The sequence below is a fragment of the Furipterus horrens genome, unplaced genomic scaffold (genome assembly GCF_987537825.1).
Source record: "Furipterus horrens unplaced genomic scaffold, mFurHor1.1.pri manual_scaffold_4, whole genome shotgun sequence".
NCBI classification, from domain to species: domain Eukaryota; kingdom Metazoa; phylum Chordata; class Mammalia; order Chiroptera; family Furipteridae; genus Furipterus; species Furipterus horrens.
The window spans coordinates 64,061,823-64,083,561 of NW_028327174.1; the positions used below are offsets into that span (position 1 = coordinate 64,061,823).

The following is a 21,739-nucleotide window of genomic DNA, read 5'->3' on the forward strand; positions in this document are numbered from 1 at the left end:
TCTGTTTAAGAGACAATATTTATTTCCTTTTGGAAATGCAAGTCTGATTTTTAATGTACAATATAGGGAGCTTCTTATATACTAGATAAGGAATATGGTGAACAATTTTCAGCAAAAGTGGATAATATTGTCAGAAATTAGAATTACTTAAACTGCCAATTCCTTGAGTAATTGTGAATGATACCACGTTTTCCACAGTGAAGAAAAAAATTGTTCTTGGTGTCCATACATTTTAGTGTATAAATTAATTTTATCATATTGTCTTGGCAGGTAAAAATATTTATTACTTCACAAGTTGGAAGCTATTTGAACTATTTATGATTTGTATACAGGACAAATAAAAAGGAGAAAAAAGAGGTTGCTAAAGACAATGACATTTTTAAAGAGTCTGTTAAACATTTCTGATTCACTGACACCTGAATTTACCAAGCAAACTCTCATGCTGAAAACGCACTACATAGTGTGTGTTCTTTTGCCTACTGTGCTCCAAATCCAGTGACAGCTTAAGGTTAATTTAGAAGAAACTTACAGTCCTAGAAACCTCTCAGCCAGGGTGCAGGCCTCCCGACAGGAATGGCGCGCGTTCCCGCGGACTGCACCCCCTGTGCTCCTTACAATTGCTATTCAGATGAGGCAGAATTTCTTTTCATAACCTGCATATGCTGCATCATTTCTCTACTCCAATGTGTAAAATTAAAATCTGATAAAGGTAATGCTGTACTAGAGATTTTCATTAGCTCCAGGGCTGTCTAAGCTCCATTTAATTAAAAACAGTTGCATCCAGCTGACTCATTCAGTATGAAGATTATCTGGTCCCTCTTTTTTTCCCCCCCAAAACTGTGGAAAATGCAATGTATTTTAGAAGGTGGGAGACACATAATACAAATGACCTTCTCATAGGCAAAATTACAATTCCAGAGAAAATTGTTCTCTTTCTCTGAACATACAGAAATGCGGTTTTTACCTTTACAGCACCTTGAAGACATTAGTGAGGCTTCAAGGAATTGATTTCAGAATAAAAAGAAGGAAACTGGGCTTAAGGAAAAGGATGGAGGAGGAGTTGGAAGCAAGACCCCACTGGTGAGTCTTTCTTCATTTGATTTTGGGTTCCAAGTACTTTTCCCTGCACCAGGTTTTGTTAAAAGATGCCTAGTTGAATGGAGCAACAGGGGTTTATAGTTGTGAGCACGTGAAACACAGAGTTTATTCTTGTATTATTGTTAATTATTGTGTTAGTTTCCATACAGACAGCTGTAAACCTACTTTGCCACCCCCCCCGCCCTCTCCCCCATAAATACTAAGCAAACATATCTGTGATCCTCAGGATGGTAACAATGTAAATTCCCTCAGCTGACACTGCTATTGAATAAATGTAGTCGAATATTATGATTCTCTCAGGAAAGATGTTTGGTCAGAGAGGTTGTTCTTCTTTCTAAGAAATACACTATTCTGGCAAACAGACAAAATATAGATCAAGTCAACTATTCATAAAACTATCATCCCCTCCTCCCCAAATATCTGAAGGGTCTGTCATTAATACCCACTTTATAACTATTTTAAAAATGAGAGTTTTACCATTTGCCTTCATTATCCTTCAAACAGAGTGGAAATTCAATATAACAGGATGCCAAATTACTTCCCTTCTCTTCACATTCAATTTGCACCAAAGGCTTTTTGTTTAATATCAAATAAATTACTAGCCTGAAAATTCTTCAAAACATTCTCAAACAATGTTTCTTTCCCCAGTTGGGGGTTTTCAAGTAAATGACAAGTAGCTTGGCAAAAAGGATTTGGAGGATAAAGACCAGTAAACAAAAATAATCTGTTGTTTTGAAAGGAAAGGAGAAAGGCAGAATTACACTCAGTCTCTTCCTAACTCCGCTGGAAGAAGCAAGCAATACTTGCACAGAGAAGGTAGAGATTTAACCGGACAGATCCACTCACCGTGGTCAGCTCCCTTCAGAGCCAGGCGGGTCTGGTGATGGGGAAGGATCTCCAGCTTGACCTGGTCGGTGGTGTTCGCCAGGAACTGGGTGGCTTCGGCGAGCGTGCAGTACTCCATGCTGGTGCCATCGATGGACAGGATGTGGTCCCCCACGTGCAGCGCCCCGCATCTGCGGAAAGGAAAGTGCTCAGTGCTCTTCTTTGAAACACAACTTTCATGTCCTTCGTAGTTAAAATTTCACATAGTTTCCATTCAAGCACAAAAAGGAAAGTTGGGGTGTTACAGGATACACCACCTGTGAAATGTTAAGTACCTATGAATGGGACTGTAGAACCCCATAGAAAATTAAAAAACAAAAACAAAAACAAAAAACCCTCATGGAAATGTTTTTCTGTTGTTCTTCAAAAACAATTATTTTGGGGTAATGGTGCCAAAAGTTGAGGCAGGAAGAGAGGGAAGGACAGAAAAAATATTTCCCTTGAGTTTTTTCCCTGTAATTTTTCTCCCTAGATTTTCATGTTTATAAATATGAGTTGGTAAATATTCAGAATGTTGAGACGTGACTCACAGTGTTGGGATAGGGTTGTTTACATCTATTTTATGTGTGAAGGGGAAATAACTTGGGGGGAATCCAGGTAAGGCTTTCTCAGAATCCTTTCACACGAGCTCCCAGAGGACCAGTTCTTTATTATTGCACTTTATTTTGTTATTCTGGAGTTACACTCTTATTAGTACCAAAGCTCTCAAAGACTCTAAAAATTATGCAGGAAGTAATCAAAACAAGCCTACGTGGTGAGAGAAGGGGACAGCTGGGGATAGAGAGGGGCTGGCTCCCGCCACCTCTTGCTGAACTCAAGAGACTGGCCACTGGATGAGCTGAGAAAAGCAAACAAAGCAGTTAGCACCCCGAGTGCCAGTCAAGTGGACAGCTCCTTGCAGTGGTTACCCACTGTGGAGTGGGAGCAAACGGAGGGAGAAAATGAACACATCCTGCACCCCTGAACTGGAGGATACCCCTGGGTCAATGGCTGTCAGGGTTAAAGGACTGAATGGGGGGTAAGAGCGCAGGGGAGCTGCAGACTGACCGTGACAGGGGTTGCTGCAGGCCACTGCCTCACCGTCAGAACTCTGCCCGGCATGGCGAGGGTGTATGGAGAAGGGGGCTGAAGACGTGCAGGGTAGACTGCGCATTTGAGGGTAACTGAAAATTTCCGCACTGAGAAAAATCTGCTCCTCAAGACAAAAGCATTTCAAGTCATCCCTTCCCTCTAAAAATAGAATTCCACGGGGATGTACTTGGAGTGCTTCAGCTATGGCAGGTAGGGATTTTCTTACCAGGAGCTGTAAAATAATTTATTAGGTGGTAAAGTCATCTTTTTTATCCCTCGTCTAGCTTGTAAGTCTAAAATATTAATTAGGAAAACAAATTCAGGAAAAAGGACTTCCTATTTTTACTCTCATAGGAATGAATGATGTTTTCAGGGATCCTTGAAGATTGTGAACCCTTAAGATTGACATACTGTAACAGTTGGTCCTTTATTTTTATTTATTTAAGAAAAGAGGAACAAGATTTTATGGTGGCAGGATTTAATTGGTAACAATTCAGGAAAAGCCATGGCTTTTCTGTGTGGAGCATAATTAAGCTCTGCTTTAGCTACCCTCTAGGACACAGTAGGAAAGCTTGCTCAGCTGCTTAACTTTTATCTTTTCCATTTTTATAGGCCATACCAAATATTTCAATGAAGTGACATTAATTATGTCATGGGGTGGCTGATAAGGTAAGCACATTTTTAAGCCCTACAAGTTTTCTAATTGAAACTCGTATAATTTAGTAAGAGAGCTGTATTTTATTGTATGTGTATGTGTGTATATGTGGATGTATATGTATTACATGTGTATTTATATATATATATAAATGTGTGTGTGTGTGTATATATATATATACACACACACACACACACACAAAATGTTTACCATAACTGTAAACTTTCTTGCCCACCTCTGTTTATGTGTGTGTGCTTTAAACCCGCATGCAGTTTTGAAAAGCTGATACTTCCTACGACACTCACCTGTCTGCAATACTTGCAGATTTAATTTTGTCTATGACAATGACCTGTTTGTTACAGCACATTGAGGTAGTAAGGGCAACCCCAAGGCTGGCACCAGGAGTTTTGGCAACTTCAACTAGTAATGGCCCGGATGCTGTTGTCACAGAATCTGTGAAAGAACAAATTTTAGAGAACAAAACAAATAAATAAACAGACACACACAAAAAAATGGAGGATGTTTAGTCTGATATTGGTCTCCTGATTTTATCACTGAAACTTAGATTTTTCCTCCAAATAACATCCTCACAGCCAGTGGTAACTTCTTAGGGCATCTCTTAGGATATCTGTTCTATCACGCTTGTATTCAGGGTCATGTGCACAACCTTATCTTTTCAATTAAGTTTTAAGCTTCCAGTCATTTGGGTTAAGGTCTGTGTATCTTTATGTTCTCTACATCACTTGGTACATACAATGCCCAGCACATACTAAGTCTCTCAGTAAATATTTTTACATTAATTAATTAATTTCTGACTCCATAAAACCTCCGCTGCCTTGCGGCATACCTCTTCAGGGGAAAGGCTAAGGGAGTAAACCCCGACAGAAAATCCGGAGCCAGAGTCCCTAAGGCGGTTTGACGTTGTAGTCAACACCGGCAACTCCTGCGGCGCACCTGAAGCCAAGCTGTATTGACTCCGTCTTTCCCTTGGACCCTTCAGCTGCGAAGAGAGGGGGGGTCTGCTGCATGGGCAACAGCAGACCCTCCATATCACCCTGCCCAGGCTCTGTAGCTTCAGCTTCACTGGAGAGGACACTCCAGCGTCATCGCAAGATGTCGATTCAACACGGGAGGAGACAGATACCGTGTCACTCCCGAGTCGGACTGCACAGCCATTCTCGGCGGTGCAGATAGACTCTTAAGAAGCTACACGGACGGCTGCCGACAATTAATTCATTCAATAAACATCTTAGCATGTACTGTGAATGAATGGATGATTGAAAGAAAGGAAGGAAGGTAGGAAGGGAGCAAGGGAGGGAGGTGGAATGGATGGAAGAATGGATGGGTGGGTGGAGGAATGGATGATGCCTGGAATTAGCCACTTAGTAGGAATGGGTATACTAAGTTGAATTTGTACATCCATGGGTCTTCCTTTATTCTAGACCTGATGTAGAGTCACCTCTCCCTCAGGAGTGACTGTCCACATGCTTTATTTGTGCTTTGGAACACTCTTCACTCCTTCAGTTCCTACTCACTCCTGGGGACTCAGTGCAAACACTAATTCCTCTGGGAAGCCCCTCCTGATTCATGGTTTGGTGAGATACCTTTCTTTAGTGTGCCCACAGCCTGCTATATTCCTGCTTTGTAGCACACACCTCACTGTTTCATAGTAGCCAGTGTGGATTACATGCCTCTGTCCTTTGCCAGACTAGGCTTGCTGTGAAAGCAGACACTGTCTTGTTGATCACAGCATCCTCAGTGCCTGGGATAATGATGGGTACACAGGAGGTGTGCAAGAAATAGTTGTTGCATGAAAGCATGAACAAATGAGAAAAGTCATGAAATCATTGAAAGCTCAGAAGAGGCAGAGGTCATTCAGGAAAGAGCCCTGGACATAGAATTAATACATGTGCATTTAATTCTTCTTTTCACAATATATTGGCCATGATACTTTAGACAAGTTACCAAAACCTTCTAAGTCCACTTGCTTGCCTATAAAATGATATCTTTTTCTCAGTGTTTATTACAATGAAAGCAATGCATAGTTAAACATTTTGTAATTTTCAAAGTGCTATATAGAATATTATTATTATTGATTTATTATATGACCTCAAGCCTGGAATCATCTAATTTTCAAGGCTGTACATTATTCTGTAATATTTTTCTGATTTTCTACTGCTCTGGTGTTTGAGACTTCATTAACAGAACTTTGTTTTTCTGCAAGTACATTTTTATCACCAATGCGCTACTGACATACAGTGAACTAGGAAATCTGTACTCCTGTTGCTGAATCTCAGGCAGTATGCACTGACTCACGAAGCTGCAAGTTCCACACGGAGGGCCATTTTCAGTTTGAGATGAAATAGCGTATTTCTTAAATGAGGTAAAGACAAAATATTCATCCCAGCAACATTCATATTCAATGCTAAGGATTCTTGTATGTGCTGTGCTTCTTAAATGATTGGTAATATTGAAATAATTTATTCCCCCCCAAAAGAAGTAATTTAGTCCTAAAACTGGTTGAGAGACATTAGGGCCTACATCTTTTCCTGTAAAACTAGGGCAAAGTCTCATTACTAATAGCGGGGAGGAGCCAAAGGTCTTGGTCTACTAAGAGGACGTTTTGGTTCCGCGGTTTCATGGCTGTAATTTACCCATTATATCATTACTAGCTCCCAGAGTTTGTTCCCAACCAGCTCGACAGTGGCTGATACTCTGGTCTTGCTCACCGCGCTGTGTTAATTCCCACACCTAGGAGTTTACAGGGAGTGGCCCTGTGGCTATATGCAAGTGCGACTGGCTCCTCATCTGCCTCAGTTGGGAACCCCTGGAAAGAATCCTGGTCGATCCCTTTAGCCCGTGTTTTCGTTGTCCTTCCATCATGCGAATGGGCGGTCGATTCTGCCCACCTCTCCACTCTAACGAAGTACGGCTGCTAACCCGAGCGCACATGGCCTGGTGTCTCTAGTTCCACCCCAGCAGCTTGTTGGCCTGCTCTTCCTTGAGCTGCTCCCCAGCAGCCTCTCTTCCTGCTCAGGTCAAACCTCACAGGAGCCCTGGCCTACCAGGGTGTTTCTTCATTATCTTCATAGAACTTTAGAAGGGCTAATTTCCCAAATGGCTTCCCACAGACCTGCTGAAATTTAATAGATAAGTTTGTGAGGTGAGAATCACATATGTTCTCCCATCTGTTTTTTCATGTCTAAAGATAAACCTATTTGGCTTAACAGATGAAAGTAAAAAAATTTCTCTGTTACTTATTAACGTAATCTCTTACAAATGATAGAAACTGATAGTTGCTCCTTGGTATTCTATCTTCCCTTCTTTTTTCAGTATGAAGTTTCCTAAGTTTTGTTTATTTTTTAAATATCTTTTTTTATTATTGTCCTATTACAGTGGTCCCAATTTTTCCCCGTTGCTCTCCCCTGCCCTGCCTCCCCCACTCCCACAGTCAATCCCCAAGGTTCCTAAGTTTTAGCTAAACAAATGGCTGCCCAAATAAGAACAGCATTTCCCAGGCTCCTTTGCAGTGAGGTGCAGCCATGTGACTAAGTTCCAGTCAATGGGAAGTGAATGGAAGTGAGAAGTGAACCATTCTGGGTGTGCTCTTAAAAATTGGCTGTGCGCTCCTCTGCCCCATTTCCCACTTCTTCCCGTTGCAATGTGTGCCCAGAACTGTGAGCCATCTTCAACTACACAGACTAGGCCATGGAGCCACAACGTAGAGGAAGAATAGATTCTTGAAATCATATCTCCAGAGATTGCTTAATCTCACCAAAAATAAACAAAGATCCTGTACCTTAAAACCATGAAGAGATGTGAATGCTCTGGGTGCCTGGGAGAAGATGCTGTCTGGCCCTAGGAGAATCAGCCAGACTGATTTAACTAGAGAGGAGTCTAAGCAAACCATGATGACTGACAGCTGAACAGAACCATGGAGCAGAAGATGCTTATTTAAGTTCTAGCGAGAAACGGATGGTACACTCAAATTAGGATAATTTGAGGAGAGCATAACAAAGGGTCTATTTAGAAAGGTTATAGGGAAACAACAAAGGATAATGCAATACTCTAGGCTAGGGCCAGAAGCAACAGGACACCATACCCCACTGGGTCTGCAGAGGCAAAGTATAGAGCTGTTAGTAGAGCGAGGATTCGGAACCAGGACTGCATGGACAGGGCTACCTGACAGGAGCTGGGACCTTCAGTCAAGGATGCAGCCATACCCAGAGCATCCATAGGGAGAAAGCTAGAGAACAGCGTCCTATGTCTTTATTCTCCCTCCTGTGATCTCCTGCCATGATTCCCTGTTAGCTAAACCCAGAAGCAGCCAGAAGGCATGGGAGCCCATCATGCAGGCCAATAGGTCACGGCACAGAGCAGCATGGAGAAGGGTAGTGAGTGGCTCTGGAGGTATAAAGAAGGATATCTTTATTTGTATTTATCTCCACTCAACTTCTTTGCACAAATGTCTGGAGGCTACTTACTTTAAACAAAATATGTAATATAAGGAACTAATAAGGAAGAAGAAAAAGTGACTACAAATGCCTTGCCTGCAGGGTTAATAGAGTTACAAAAATGATTCTGAATGACAGGTAAATCCACAGAGAAAGTAGATTACACATTGCCAGGGGTTGGGGACAGAGATTGCTTCAGTTTTGGAACTAGACAGAGGTGATGTTATGTTGCACAGCATTGTGAATGTATGAAATACTACTGAATTGTACACTTTCAAGTGGTTAATTATATGTTATGAGAACTTTGCTTCAATTAAAAAAAATTGACTCTGAACTTCTGGGAACTAGGACAATGAAGGAAACATAGTTAAATATGCAGTTATCATGGCTGGAAAGGAGCAAGTCTGTCCTTAGAATGGAAATAAAGATTCTTCAAGCAGAAAGTGCTAAAAGATATCTCTTCCCTGGATTTTATATGTAGTAAATGCTGCTAACTGATGAATGGATAATGTCCTTAACACATTTTTATAATAGGACGCAGAGGTTGTTTCCAATGGGTATTCCTTCGTCAAGCTTGAGCATAAGATTAAAAAGCAGATCAGTGATGTTGTCTCTATAATGGGACAAGCTAATGTGATGGTCAACTTGATCTAAAGACAGATCGTAGGGTAGACAGACTGGATGTCTATCTGGGGATCTTTCCTAGATATCAACATTTTTCCTCACTTAGGTTTCCAATAGAAGCTGGCTATCAGAAGCTGTGATGAGACCCTGGTATGCTGGTATTTTATATACATGACTGAGACCACATCCAAAACCTTTGGACATCAGATAAATCAGTGGCGGGATTAATGTAATATCAGGAGGCTGGAGAAGCCTAACTATATTCTTGCAAGAATAGATCACTCACTTCAGATTCCCACAGAACAGGGCTTTCTAAGTCTGCAGGCTAAGTCATCATTCATGCAACAACATGAATTTAAAATATGCCTTTATTGAGTGCTAACTCTCATGACGGAAATGTATTCTGTTGAATCCCATGAAATTTCTAGTTATTATTTTTAAACTGCAGGACATCAAATGTTTTCAAGTCCCCTCCCTCCCCTGCCCCAAAGAAATCTTTAATCTACCAGCATCATCATACTTGTAAGAAAAAGCGCACGTTATCTAATAGGATGTGATTGCCAGGTTTCCAGGAAAATTACTCAAGCATGGCAGAAGATCCACAGAAGGTGGCTGATGCTCCCTGTCCATAAGGACTGCCTACAGAACAGCAATTATTATTACCAAATATCTAGAGTATGACAAGGGAATGGTAGTGACGGTAAGACCTATGGAGATCTGAGTAGGCTGGGCATGGTGACCTGGGATGGTTGGGATGAGTGTATTAGATGAAATGGGATTTGATCTGAAGGTTTCTCAGCTACCTTTATTTAAATGGGTTCTAGGAAAATAACAAAACTATTTTAGCAAGTACTGCTTTCCAGCATTACCCACTGGCAGTAACTTTCTGCATCACAGAAGGGGATCTACAAATGTTAACACTTAATGATCATTAGCCTTTTCTGGCAATTGCTTTCCATAATAAATGTTTCCCCACAACATCAAGAAGCTCATACTGTCTTGTGGTATTAAGCCTATTTCCCTAGCTGCCACCCAATTTCATTCTCAGAGGGCCTTATGAAGAGTAGTGGGGGGGGGGGGGGTGTCTAAGAACTCTGGCTTTATTCCAAGATGTCTAATAAGAGGCATAAGAAAAGAAAAAGCAAGCAGACAGGGTGGATGAATGGGGTGCTCTTATTTAAGGATGTGCAAGAGAAAAAAAACGGAGTGTGTCAAAATGAGAAAAATAAACAGAGGAAAAATCGGGGAGAAATAATCAAGAACCCATCCTCTGACAGAAGATTAGTTTATCCTGCTGAAGTGAAACATGGTTGAGAAAAATGAATCATGCAGATATAAATTATTCATGGTTAAAGATATCTTAGTCATTAAGATATTTGCTGAAGCCCTTGGATGCTGTGTTGATTTATAGGCTACATAATTATGTAAGATATGCTGATGATTGTTTGCATGGGAAACACAGTGAATTTTTTATTTTGTTAATCAGTTTTCCTAATCTAAGCCCTCCAGTTCAATCAGAATACAAGGCTTGATTAGAACCTCCGAGGGGGTGGCAAAAAGACTGTGTGTGGTCATAGTAGCTTTGCCTGCCATATATTCCTTCAGATAAAAAGTACCTCAGGGAGGCTTTTCAACTTACCCATTAGTTAAGAGTATTTTTATTAGTGATAGTCTATTCATATAATGCTACTAATAATTTCAACTCTTTTCAGATGAGCTAAACTTTAATATATATTTCTTTGTTAACTTAAAAAAACTGCCAGTTAATTTTTGTTTATTGAAATATATTACTTGGGAACTATTTTCATATAACAAAAAGTATACCTTCCACATCCAAAAGAACTTTATCTGAAATCCTGTTTTTCCTGGGGAGTTAAGACAACCTGAACAGTTACTGTTTTATAAGATGAGTCCAAAGCAAGTGAAACACAACACTGTCATCTTGGGTTTGGCTAAAGCATAATTGGTGATTAACTTTCATTCTCTGTAGCAGGCTCACCCTAGTCATTTGATTAACTTTGGAATATCCTCACCCCCCCACCCCCCATTTTACATCACTGATTATTTTGTTTGCAGGAGCTAAATTATCATAAACTGAACACATCTGTGTAACCACACCCCAAACCAGAACTAAAACATTACCAGCATCAAAGAGTCCCCTCACTGTATGCTTCGTTACATCACTCCTCTGTACCCTGGGTAATCACTATTTTAACTTCTAACAGCATAGATTAGTATTGTTTCATCTAATGCTTCTTAAAAAGTAGCCTCAGTTTATACTCTTCTGAATCTGGCTTCTTTTCCTCAATATTATGCTTGTGAGATTGTGCATATGGTTGGGGGTAGTTTTATATTATCTATTTTCATTGCTATATAATATTCCATTGGGAGAATGTGCTATAATTTATCCATTTTACTATTTAGGTATTTTTTGGTTTCCGGCTAATACAAGTATTATTGCTATAGACATTTTAGGGCATCCTTTGGTGAACACAGGTATGCATTTCGGTGGGAGTCATGACCAGGCGTGACATTGTTGGGCTGTAGGGTATGAATATGTTCAGATTAAGTAAATACCGTCAAAGAGTTTCCCAAAAGAATTATATGAATTTACCTTCTCACCAGCAGGAAATGAGAGTTTCAGTTGCTCTACATGTCACATCTTTCAGTCTTTCCTATTGTAGCATTCAGGTGAGGATGCAGTGGTATCCCATTGTGGTTTCAATTTGAAATCTTTTGTGGCTTACTGGTCATTTGGATACTTTCTATTTGATTATATGGCTTATTGATTTGTGGGAATTCAAAAGAAATTGATATGCATCCTTTATTGGATATGTGGTTTGCAAATATATTTTCAAGCCCTGTGTGTTTTACCATTTCAGACTCTTAATGGTATTTTTGATAAACAGAAGTTCTTTATTGTTATTTTTTTATGGTTAGTAGTTTATGTGTTCTGTTTAGGAAATCTTGGCTTACATAAAGTCACGAAGATATTCTCCTGTGTTTTTTTCAACAGGCCTTATTATTATTCACATTTATATCAAGAGTTTATCTGAATTGATCTCTATGTCTGGTGTGGGGTAGGGTTAAAATATATCTTGTCAACATGGATATAACTGACCCATTATTATTTTTTGAAAAGACCCTTCTTTCATCATTCCATTTTATAATCACCTATCATAAACTGATGATTGTACATATATAGTTTTGTTTCTGGACACTCTGTTCTGTTCTATTGGTCAATCTGTCCGATGTTTTTATGATAGTACCACACTGTCTTAATTAGTTAGTGTATGTAAGTTCTCTGGTTTTGTTGTTCTTCAAGACTGCCTTGGCTTTTCTTGGCCCTTTGCAGTGAAGTTTTACTGTGCATCTAGTTAAAAAAACAAAACAAAACAAAACAAAAAACAGAAAACTAGAACCCAGTAACTAAACAAGTGAAGGCCCCAGCTAAATGAATAACGACATATGAAACAATTGTGTTAGGATTTCCATGGTAGGTTTCAGTATTAAATTTGATAGACTGGGTTAGTATTTGTAGTTATTTAAACATGTTTTGTAGAATACTAATAAAAGTCTTCCAACTTAAATTTCTAGGGCTCTTATTTTACCCCATGTAAATGATAAAGAGTTTTTAAACTTTTAGAAGAGAAAATGAAAAAAGTTCAGTTCACAAAATTTCTTAAAGAAGTTTCTGAGCTCAGACACAGTGACTTGACACATACTTTGTAGACAGTGCCATATCCCTTATGGCACAGGCTCTGAAAGCTTCCGTTTCCATCGTCAGTTCTAATGTGAACACTTTTTAAAACGGGCATAATTCTGTCAACCAGGAGCAAGCTTTCAGAAAACTCAAACAATTTATGTCCTATTTGCTTTAAAAAGTGTAAACAGCAAAATGAATCTAGCATTTAAGTGATCAATATCAATTAGAAAGTAGAAATACTGGCCACAAAGTGTAAAATCCTTTACCCTGACTATTCAAAAGGTTTGGCATATACACAAGACTATGCATAATCATCATATTCCATATTATCATTCTCCAGAAAGTTGGATTCCTCCCCCTGGCTCTAAAAATAGTCCCTGTCAGGTTTTTCTGAGCTGGATAAATGATTCACACAGAAAACAGAATGAATCTCCACCAGGTTCTGCTGAGGAAGGGAAACTACTTACGTAGGAGTAAGTGTCTGCCAGCCTGAAAAAGAATTCTTACTCTTCAGGATTTTCACCTTCCAAGACTGGGAGGAACAGTCAGTCAGGAAGAGTTAATGACTCAATAGTGACTGCAGACTCTCTGGAATCCTGTGTTAGATTTAGCTTCATGTTTACAGTTAAAAAAAAAAAAAATTCTCGTTCTCTAGGAACCAGCTCTGAAATCAAACAAACAAATAAGAGCCTGTAGGCATCCTAAAAGCCAATTTACTTGTAAGTTGCCAAAAGTATACTTAGAACTGTTTAAAGCATCTATGTTTCTGCCTGACCTTGGGTTTTCACAGGAGGTAAACACAATATTAAAAACAAAAAACCACCGGACAAATGTAGAGGTCTAAAGATGTGGCTAGATGAAAACAGGAAAAACGATTTGACCACTAGGTATTAAAACTGCCAATGCCTTGTCAATAAAGAAGCAAAAGAAGTCTGACCAGAGCAAATGCACTAAGACCCCCTGCAAACCCCCCACTTTGGGGCAATATGACCACTGACCATTGGATGGGAATAATAAGCACACAGTACAGTGTCTTGAATCTTGTGGGTCCTAAATGAATCCTCAAAATATCAATCATAAAATAAATGAAATTTATAATTGGAAATTTTGACATGTAGCTAGAAGGGATAGAAAATAAATTGGATGATGGATGTCAGAATCAGAATCTAAAAAAGTTTTGACAGTTGGGAATGATGGGAGAATATTTAGAAATTATTATTTAATAGGGTAAGTGAATACATGTTTTACATTTTTACTGTGAGTTACACAACAACCCTCTGGGGTGGGCTTGGGCATTTTCAATGTTCTCTACGTGATTCCAATGTGCAGTGAGGCTGGAGGCTCCTGCTTTAGGCTGTAAGCTCTTGGTTGGCCAGAAGCTGTCTATCATTAGAGGTGTTCAAACAGAGCTTGGTAAAGAATGTCCTATGATTTCACTCATATCTGGAATCTAATGAACAAACTGAACTACCGAGCAAAACAGAGACAGACTCCTAGATGAAGAGCAGGATGACAGCTATTGTGGGGAGAGGGAGAGGGATTGAAAGAAAAGGCAAAAGGACTCATGGACATGAACAATAGTTAGTGATTGTGGGGGCATATAAAAAAAAACTAAATAGGAATGAAAAAATACAATAAAAATCATTTAAAAATAAAATCAGTAAATATATTAAAAATTCAAAAAATTAATAAAAATAAAATATTAGATGAAGAAAAATAAATGTCCTGAAGGAATCCCAGCATTGGATAGTGGCACAAGGAAAAAATGAACACTGAGATTCAGTTATTGCAGTGTGTTACCAACTGTGGTGTGTTACACCATCGCTGGGGAGCTTACCTGCCTTCAGAAGCATGTGTTGAACATCCTATTTTCACCTGTTTGGTTACACAGGTCTTCTATAGGCATCTGTTTCTTGACCAGATTTTAGATAGGGAGGGTATTTGAAAGTGAAAAAATAGCACTTTATGCCCCTAAAGATAAACTACCACTAATAGAAATGGACATCTCCTGAAATACTTCAAGAGACCAAAGTAGAAAATTTCCCTACACTAGTACACATAGTAGAAAGAAGAGCCAGCTGGGTCTGTGGGGATCTTGAGAATCTATGGCATCCAAGTCCATTTTGCACATTTGTAGAAGTAAGGAAGGCGAGACCTTTGCCAAAGGACAAAACATTAACAGACCATTCCATTTGAAACCCTTCATTTATGGAACTGTCATTATGATGATGGTGCTATAATATCACCCATGAGATCAGCATTATATTAAGAAGTGAACACAGACCCTACTCTAGGGGTAGCCTTGTGCTCTTTTCCTGGGCTATCTAGTCCTCTCTTCTCTTTGGAGAGAAGCTAGATTCTAATACTTCTGGTTCATTACAGAAATCTGGGCTGCAAGTGCTGAGCTTAGGAAATTGTGAACATGTTCTGGGTATAGGAAGAGTGAAAAAAAAAAAAAAAGGTAGAAGGATTCTTGGAAAATTACGCCTCACTCTCTTAGCTTTACAATAATTTGAATCAATAAAAGTGCCGGAATGATTAAACACCAGTAGATAATTAATTCAGTGCTTCACTTTCTTCCCTCTTACTCAGAACTCTCTTAGGGTGCTTAATGTTAAATATTTGATGTTCTGGGATATTTTTTTCCTTGCTCAGTAATGCACTTAGGCCTAAAACAATTACATTTTAAATGATTAGATTTCACTTTTATTTTTAAATACTCCCTGTAAGACTTTTATTTTTGAGACTATTAACTTCCCGAGTCTTCCATTTCAATTTCAAAATCCTAAGTTTAGAACATACAAAGATATATTCATTACCTTTTCTGCTTTCAAAATTTTCATCCAAACTTAAAACATTTATTGTTTCATATATTTGCTATAATTTCTCTCAATCTTCTGTAGGTATATTATCAGATTTGTGAGGTCAATCAGTATTTAATCCTAGGTTTAATACAATATGATGTGTGTGACACTGGGCAATTTATGTGACCTCTTTAAGACAGTTACTTCATCTAGGAAAAATAAGGATAATCATATATATGTCAGAGGGTTGCTATGACAATTAAGAGTTAATAAAATGCATAAAGTACCTTGCACAGTGCTTGGCAGAAGTAAACCACACAAATTGTTATTTCTCTTCTTCTCTATAATTTCTTGGGTTAAACTCAGGGCATGGTGATGCTGCTCAAGTAATTTCCTAGTTGATGTGAAAAATTACTTGCTTTACTTGGCCAGAGAAAGCTAGAGGAGCCTCAAGTAAAAAAAAAAATTAAATTATTATTTATCTAACCCAGCACTTTAAGTTAGTGTTTGCCTCTATGTAAGATGTAGTCATATTGTCCTCATGAGAAAGTTATAACACAGAGAGAAAGAAGGGCAAGAAGAGGGGAAGCCAGATAGTGTTCTAGTGTATCATTAGTTAGATTTTCATGTGTCATTTCACTTATTTAGCTTTAAGTGTTGTAAATGATTTCAGTATTACTCTCCCTGCAATTTCAAATTATCTGTACTGCTGTGGATTGAGTTTTATTATCTATAACTAGTGAATCCATATCTTGAGCAAAATACTCAAAACACATCAACACACAAATTATGAAAATTAAATTAAATTTTTTCACAGGTAGAATATTTAATATTCCTACCAAATGATATCTTCGGCTTGACTGACCAAGCTAAATCCTATCTCAGGCTCCAATATGCCCTCCCAAGGGTAAGAAATCTGCTAGAAAGGCTGCCAAGCTTTTTCTATAATTCTGTTTGGATAGTAACATTCAAGTGAAGCAGATTCTGGAAAGTGAATGTAGCACTCAGTGCAAAACTGCCTTTCAAAGAACTCAACAGAAATATTCAAGTGAAGGAAATCACCTCTGAGGAGAGGTTCCAGAGCACCCAAAGTGTTTCCCACAGTGTGACATCTCACTGAAACAAAACTTCAAAGGAGTCCTAAGAAGCAGGCAACCTGTTGGGGTCCCCCTGCGAAAGTATCAAGACGTGGAGCCCCGCGCAGGCCAGGCGAAGGAAAAGAAGCCTGTAAGACCTGACTGGAAAACCTGGAAAGCTGGGTGCATACATGCCTCGATGCTATAGGCAGTGGGTCCCGATGGGAATTGGGCCATGAGAAAATGCTTTATGTCCTTTGAAGCTTGCCCTGTTCTTTTATCTCACTTGATCGCTTTCTCGTACTAGCAGAAGTTTTAACTTTAACTCAAAATGAACTTACCCTTCCTATTTTATGGCCATCTGAAGTCTCTATGTCCAACACACCCTCACCTGAGGGAGATAGCAATGTTCCTTCAGTTGTTATCCCTGATCAATATCTGCTTATCTGAAACCACATCTAGGAGTGGCTAACAGAATCTTCCTTTTGCCTGTGCCTACAAGGCGCAGGCCTCTGTGGAAGGTGTTTGTACAATGAGGATGGATGATGCAATAGATTTACATTCCCAATTAGCTGCTATTGCTGAAACTAAAGGGAAGCTGGGTATCCTCAAATGGTCTACAGAACACCAAGCTTTCAACCAGCTAAGATATCACAGCAGGGTATTTTTCAAAAGCCACATTATTATGGACATATATCATGAAGACTCATACTTGCTGCTTTGTTAAAACAAGGTTCTTCCAACATAAGAGGGCTGGACACAGGGTGATGCAAGCTCCTTTACTACAGGATCCCAGTACTCCCCAACCTTGAAAGAACTGGAGAGAAGTAATTTGTTGCTTGTATACTTTCTTTGGGGAGTCTAGGATATTTTTTCAAAGTCTTGAATTCTAGGCTAACATTTACTATTAGAGTTTGGAGCTATGGTGTTCCTGAATCACTGGAAATAGCTAATGAACATTTGGCCAAGGGATCAACTGTAGGTGTGCACCAATGAGTCATGACAACCTTTCCATGTAGTTCTCTAGGATTCAGGAACCACAATGCATTTATTTATAACCTGGAGAAAATGCTTTTTGAAAGGAAAGGGAGGGAAGAAGAGTGAAAGGCGGGGGTGGGAGGGGGAGAGGAGTGAGGGAAAGGATAGGGGAAGAGAGGAGAGGGAAGGGAAGAATCAATGAATAAAAATATTGGAATATGAATGTATAATGATTACTTAAGTCTTTATTACATCTTTTACTACTATTTTAGAGTTCTTTACAGAAGAGTATATATTCACCCTCAATTTAGCAAAACATAGTAGACAGTGCTTTTAGGCTGTCTGCATTTCATTCATCCAACAAATATATTTTTATTCTTTAATTATACTTTATTGATTGTGCTATTATAGTTGTCCTAATTGTTTCCCCTTTGCCCCTCTCCACCCAGAAGCCCCCATTTCCTTATGCAATTCCCACACCTTTGCTCATGTCCATGGGTCATATGTATAATTTCTTTGGATCCTCCATTTTCTATGCTGTTCTTTACATCCCCATGGCTATTCCATAACTACCTATTTGTACTTCTTAATCCCCTCACCTCTTCACCCATTCCCCAATATTCTCTCCCATTTGGCAACCATCAAAACACTCTCTGTATCCATGATTCTGTCTTTGATCTTCTAATTTGATAGACATGTATTTTTGCCATTTTATTGTTCATAGTTTTGATCTTCTTTTTCTTAAATAAGTCCCTTCAATATTTCATATAATAATAGTTTGGTGATGATGAACTCCTTCAGTTTTTTTCTTGTATGGGAAGCAATTTATCTGACCTTCGATTCTAAATGATTGCTTTGCTGAGTAGAGCAATCTTGACTGTAGGTCCCTGTTTTTCATGATTTTGAGTATTTCTTGCCAATTCCTTCTAACCTGCAAAGTTTCTTTTAAGAAATCAGTTGACAGTCTTATGGGGATTTCCCTGTAGGTAACTAACTTCTTCTGTTGCTGCTTTTAAGATTCTCTCTTTAATTTAACCTTTGCCATTTTAATTATGCTATGTCTTAGAGTTAGTCTCTTTGCATCCACCATGTTTGGGACTTTCTGTGCTTTCTGAACTTGTATGCCTATTTCCTTCACCAAATCAGAGAAGTGTTCTTTCATTGTTCTTTCAAATAGATTTCCAATTTTTTGCTCTTTCTCTTCTCCTTCTGGCACCCCTATGATATGAATGTTGGACTGCTTGAAGTTGTTCCAGAAGCTGCTTATACTATCCTCATTTTTTTGGATTCTTTTTCTTCTTGTTCCGATTGGTTGTTTCTTTGGCTTCCTTATGTTCCAAATTATTGATTTGATTCTCAGCTTCATCTACTCTACTGTTGTTTCCCTGTAACTTCTACTCCATTTCAATTAGTGCAACCTTAATTTCTGACTGGATCTTTTTAGGCTGTTGAGTCCTCACTAAGTTCTCTGAGTATACTTATAACTGTCCTTTTGAATTCTGCATCTGATAGGTTGTTTATCACCATTTTGTTTAGTTCTTTTTCTGGAGTTTTGATCTGTTCTTTCATTTCAGCCATGTTTCTTTGTCTGCTGATTTCGGCAAGCTCCCTGTGTTTGTTTCTATGTATTTGATAGAGCGGCTTTGACTTCCTGTCTTGGTGGTGTGGCTTAATGTAGTAGGTATCCTGTAGGATCCAGTGGCAGAGCCTCCCCTGTCACCCAAGTTAGGTACTCGAGGTGTGCCTCATGTGGACTGAGTACACCCTTCTCTTGTAGTTGAGCCTTGATTACTGTTGCAAGGTCAATGATATGGATTTACCCAGGCAGGTCAGCTACAAAAATTGGCTGTGACAACTTACCACCAACCTCTGCCTTCTGTGGAGTATCAGTTGTTCAGAGGCAGGGTGACAGTGCTCCGATGTGGTCTGTAGCTGTTAACTGGGTGAGCTAGCCTTGGGGTTTCCTGGGTGGTGCAAATCAAGGTCAGTCCCTACCTGTGTTTTGACTGGGACCACCCTGCCTGAGCTATAAAGCTATCTGAGCTGGTTGTTACTTATGCTGGGCTTGGAGATACCAGAAGCCAAAATGTGAATCTAAGCTGGCTGCTGCTAGCGCCAGACCTGGAGTTTACTAAGGCCAGCTGTTGCTTGTTTGAGAGTATTTAGGAAGCTGTTAAACTTGAGCCAAGATAAGCCATTCATATGGAAAACAGCTTGAGAGCACCATAAGTTGGGTGGGACCGAGTCTCTGGGGATCTCCAAGGCAAGGTGAGTAGTGTTAGCCAGGTTGATGGAGTCTCAGATATGGCACCAGTTTGCCAGCTCTGTGCATGGGAGGCTCAGAAAAAGAACAATGACCTTCACTCACCCCATTGCCAGACCCTTCAGTCCCTCCCCTTACATCAGTGGGGCTCTTCAATCTGCTACTCTGGAGCTGGAGCTCAGAGGAATTGAGTCTGAGTAGGTGAGTCCATGTGTAGGATCTTTAAGAGGTACTGCTTGGGACTCCAGAAGTTTCTTCCACTGACTCAATCACCACTGATTTTTTGCAGTCAGAAGTTTTGGGGACTTAACTTCCTGGCACTGGGACCCTGGGCCAGGGGCCTGGTGTGGGGTTGGGATTCCTTGCTCTTGAGATATACCTCCTGAATTTTTATTCACCACACGTGGGTGAGGGGCCAGCCTATTTTGCATCTCCTACCCTCCTACCAGTCTGGATGGATATGGTTTCTTTAATTCCATAGTTATCAGACTTCCATTCCACTTGATTACTGATGGTTCTGATGGATGGTTATTCAACATTTTAGTTGTAATTTTGATGTGGTTGTCTGAAGAGGTGAGCCATGTTTGCCTACACTGCCATCTTGACTGGAAGTCCTCATTCAATAAATTTTGATGTGCACCATTCCTCCCCTACATTAGGCATACAAGGTCTGTCCAGAAAGTATCCAGCCATGCACTATGAAAAATAGGGACATTTATTGAAGATGATACAAGATACAAGAAACATTGTACACAGGACAATGACACCTCAGTCCCCTTTGATATAGACAACTTAGGATCTCACACAGTTCTTCCAATTACTATCAGCTGCCCCATCATATTTTCTTGAATCTTACAGACAGTGAAATCTCCTCTTTCAAAGGTGATTTTAGTTTTGGGAAAAGCCAATAGTCACAGGGCACTAAATCTGGGCTCTAAGGGGCTGAGTCACCTGGATGATTTGATGTTTTGCCAAAAAACTCTGCATAAGACATGATGCATGAGTGGGCATGTTGTTGTGATGAAGCTGCCGATCACCAGTTGCCCATAGCTGCGGCCTTCTGAATCATCCGAATAGTTTCTATGGTAGAATGTTCAAGCTTAATGCAAATTTGATGCAGATTCATTGCTCTGTTTGCTCAGTCATTTTGAATGCGATGGCCACACAGTACACATGCTCACACAATGGCATCTACCCACTGACCAGTACAGTGAAGTCGTCATTGTTCACACATGCACATTCCAGTCCACTCTCCTTGACTGCCAGGTTACATCAATATAACGCAAACCGTTCTCATTATATTAACAATGGCTGGACTTTTTCCAGACAGATCTCGTATACTGTGAATACAGCAGTGAAAAAAACATATTAATGTCCTTCTCCTTATGGATGCTTACAGTTTAATGAATAAGATGAGAAGATTATCTCACCAACTAATAAGCATTATAATGGTGATAATTATTGTGAAAGAAAAGTAAGTGTTTCCTGGGCAGTTAAAATAGTAAGACCTAATTTAGCTAAGTTGTCAGGGAAGTTTGAAGAAATGACTTTTAGGCTGGAACATTAGAGGATATACACAGAATAGGTGGGTTAAAAACTTGTGTTTGTACATGTGCATGGGTTGGAAAATCACTACTGAGGAAGAGGTAAAGGAATATGCAAAGTCCCTGAGGACAGGAGCCTGGTTGGGGGAGATACTTAAAAAAGAGCCTTGGGGCTTAAAGAGAAGTAAACAACAGGGAAACCGAAAAGCTGAAGTAGGGGAGGCCACTCTAGAGACTGAGCACGCAGGAGCTCATAAGCATGACAGAGCTTAATTTTATTCAAAATCGAGTGGATGACATTGAATGAGAAGACATGGTTCCATGTATGCTATATAAGACTCTCAGCTTCTGTGTGAGCATGGATTTGAATGGAAGTGGACATAAGAGAGCAAATAGACCTGAGCTGGGAGGTGACTGCAGTTCTCTGGGAGAAAAAGGGTGGCATCTGTAAGAAGCAAGGACAAGTGTGTGGAAAGCAAAAATAGAGACAAGGAGGATGACTGGAGAGAGAAGAGTTGGGACTTTGTGTAAGTGGGGTTAGGAAAAATAAAGGATGGCCCAGACTTTGGATTGGAGAACTG

The 21,739-nt window shown here is 39.6% G+C and overlaps 1 protein-coding gene across 2 annotated transcripts in view; it reads right to left on the reverse strand.

Annotated features, from left to right (window-relative positions):
• The window catches only part of GRIP1 (glutamate receptor interacting protein 1), a 681,920-nt gene that overhangs the window by 88,069 nt on the left and 572,112 nt on the right, over positions 1-21,739 (reverse strand). For both annotated transcript variants that reach the window (XM_090273572.1, XM_090273573.1), the window contains exons 8-9: positions 4,015-4,162; positions 1,945-2,114 (exon numbers count right to left, since the gene is read on the reverse strand). In XM_090273572.1, the coding sequence (XP_090129698.1) occupies positions 1,945-2,114; positions 4,015-4,162 (318 nt within the window). The remainder of the gene's footprint in view (positions 1-1,944; positions 2,115-4,014; positions 4,163-21,739) is intronic.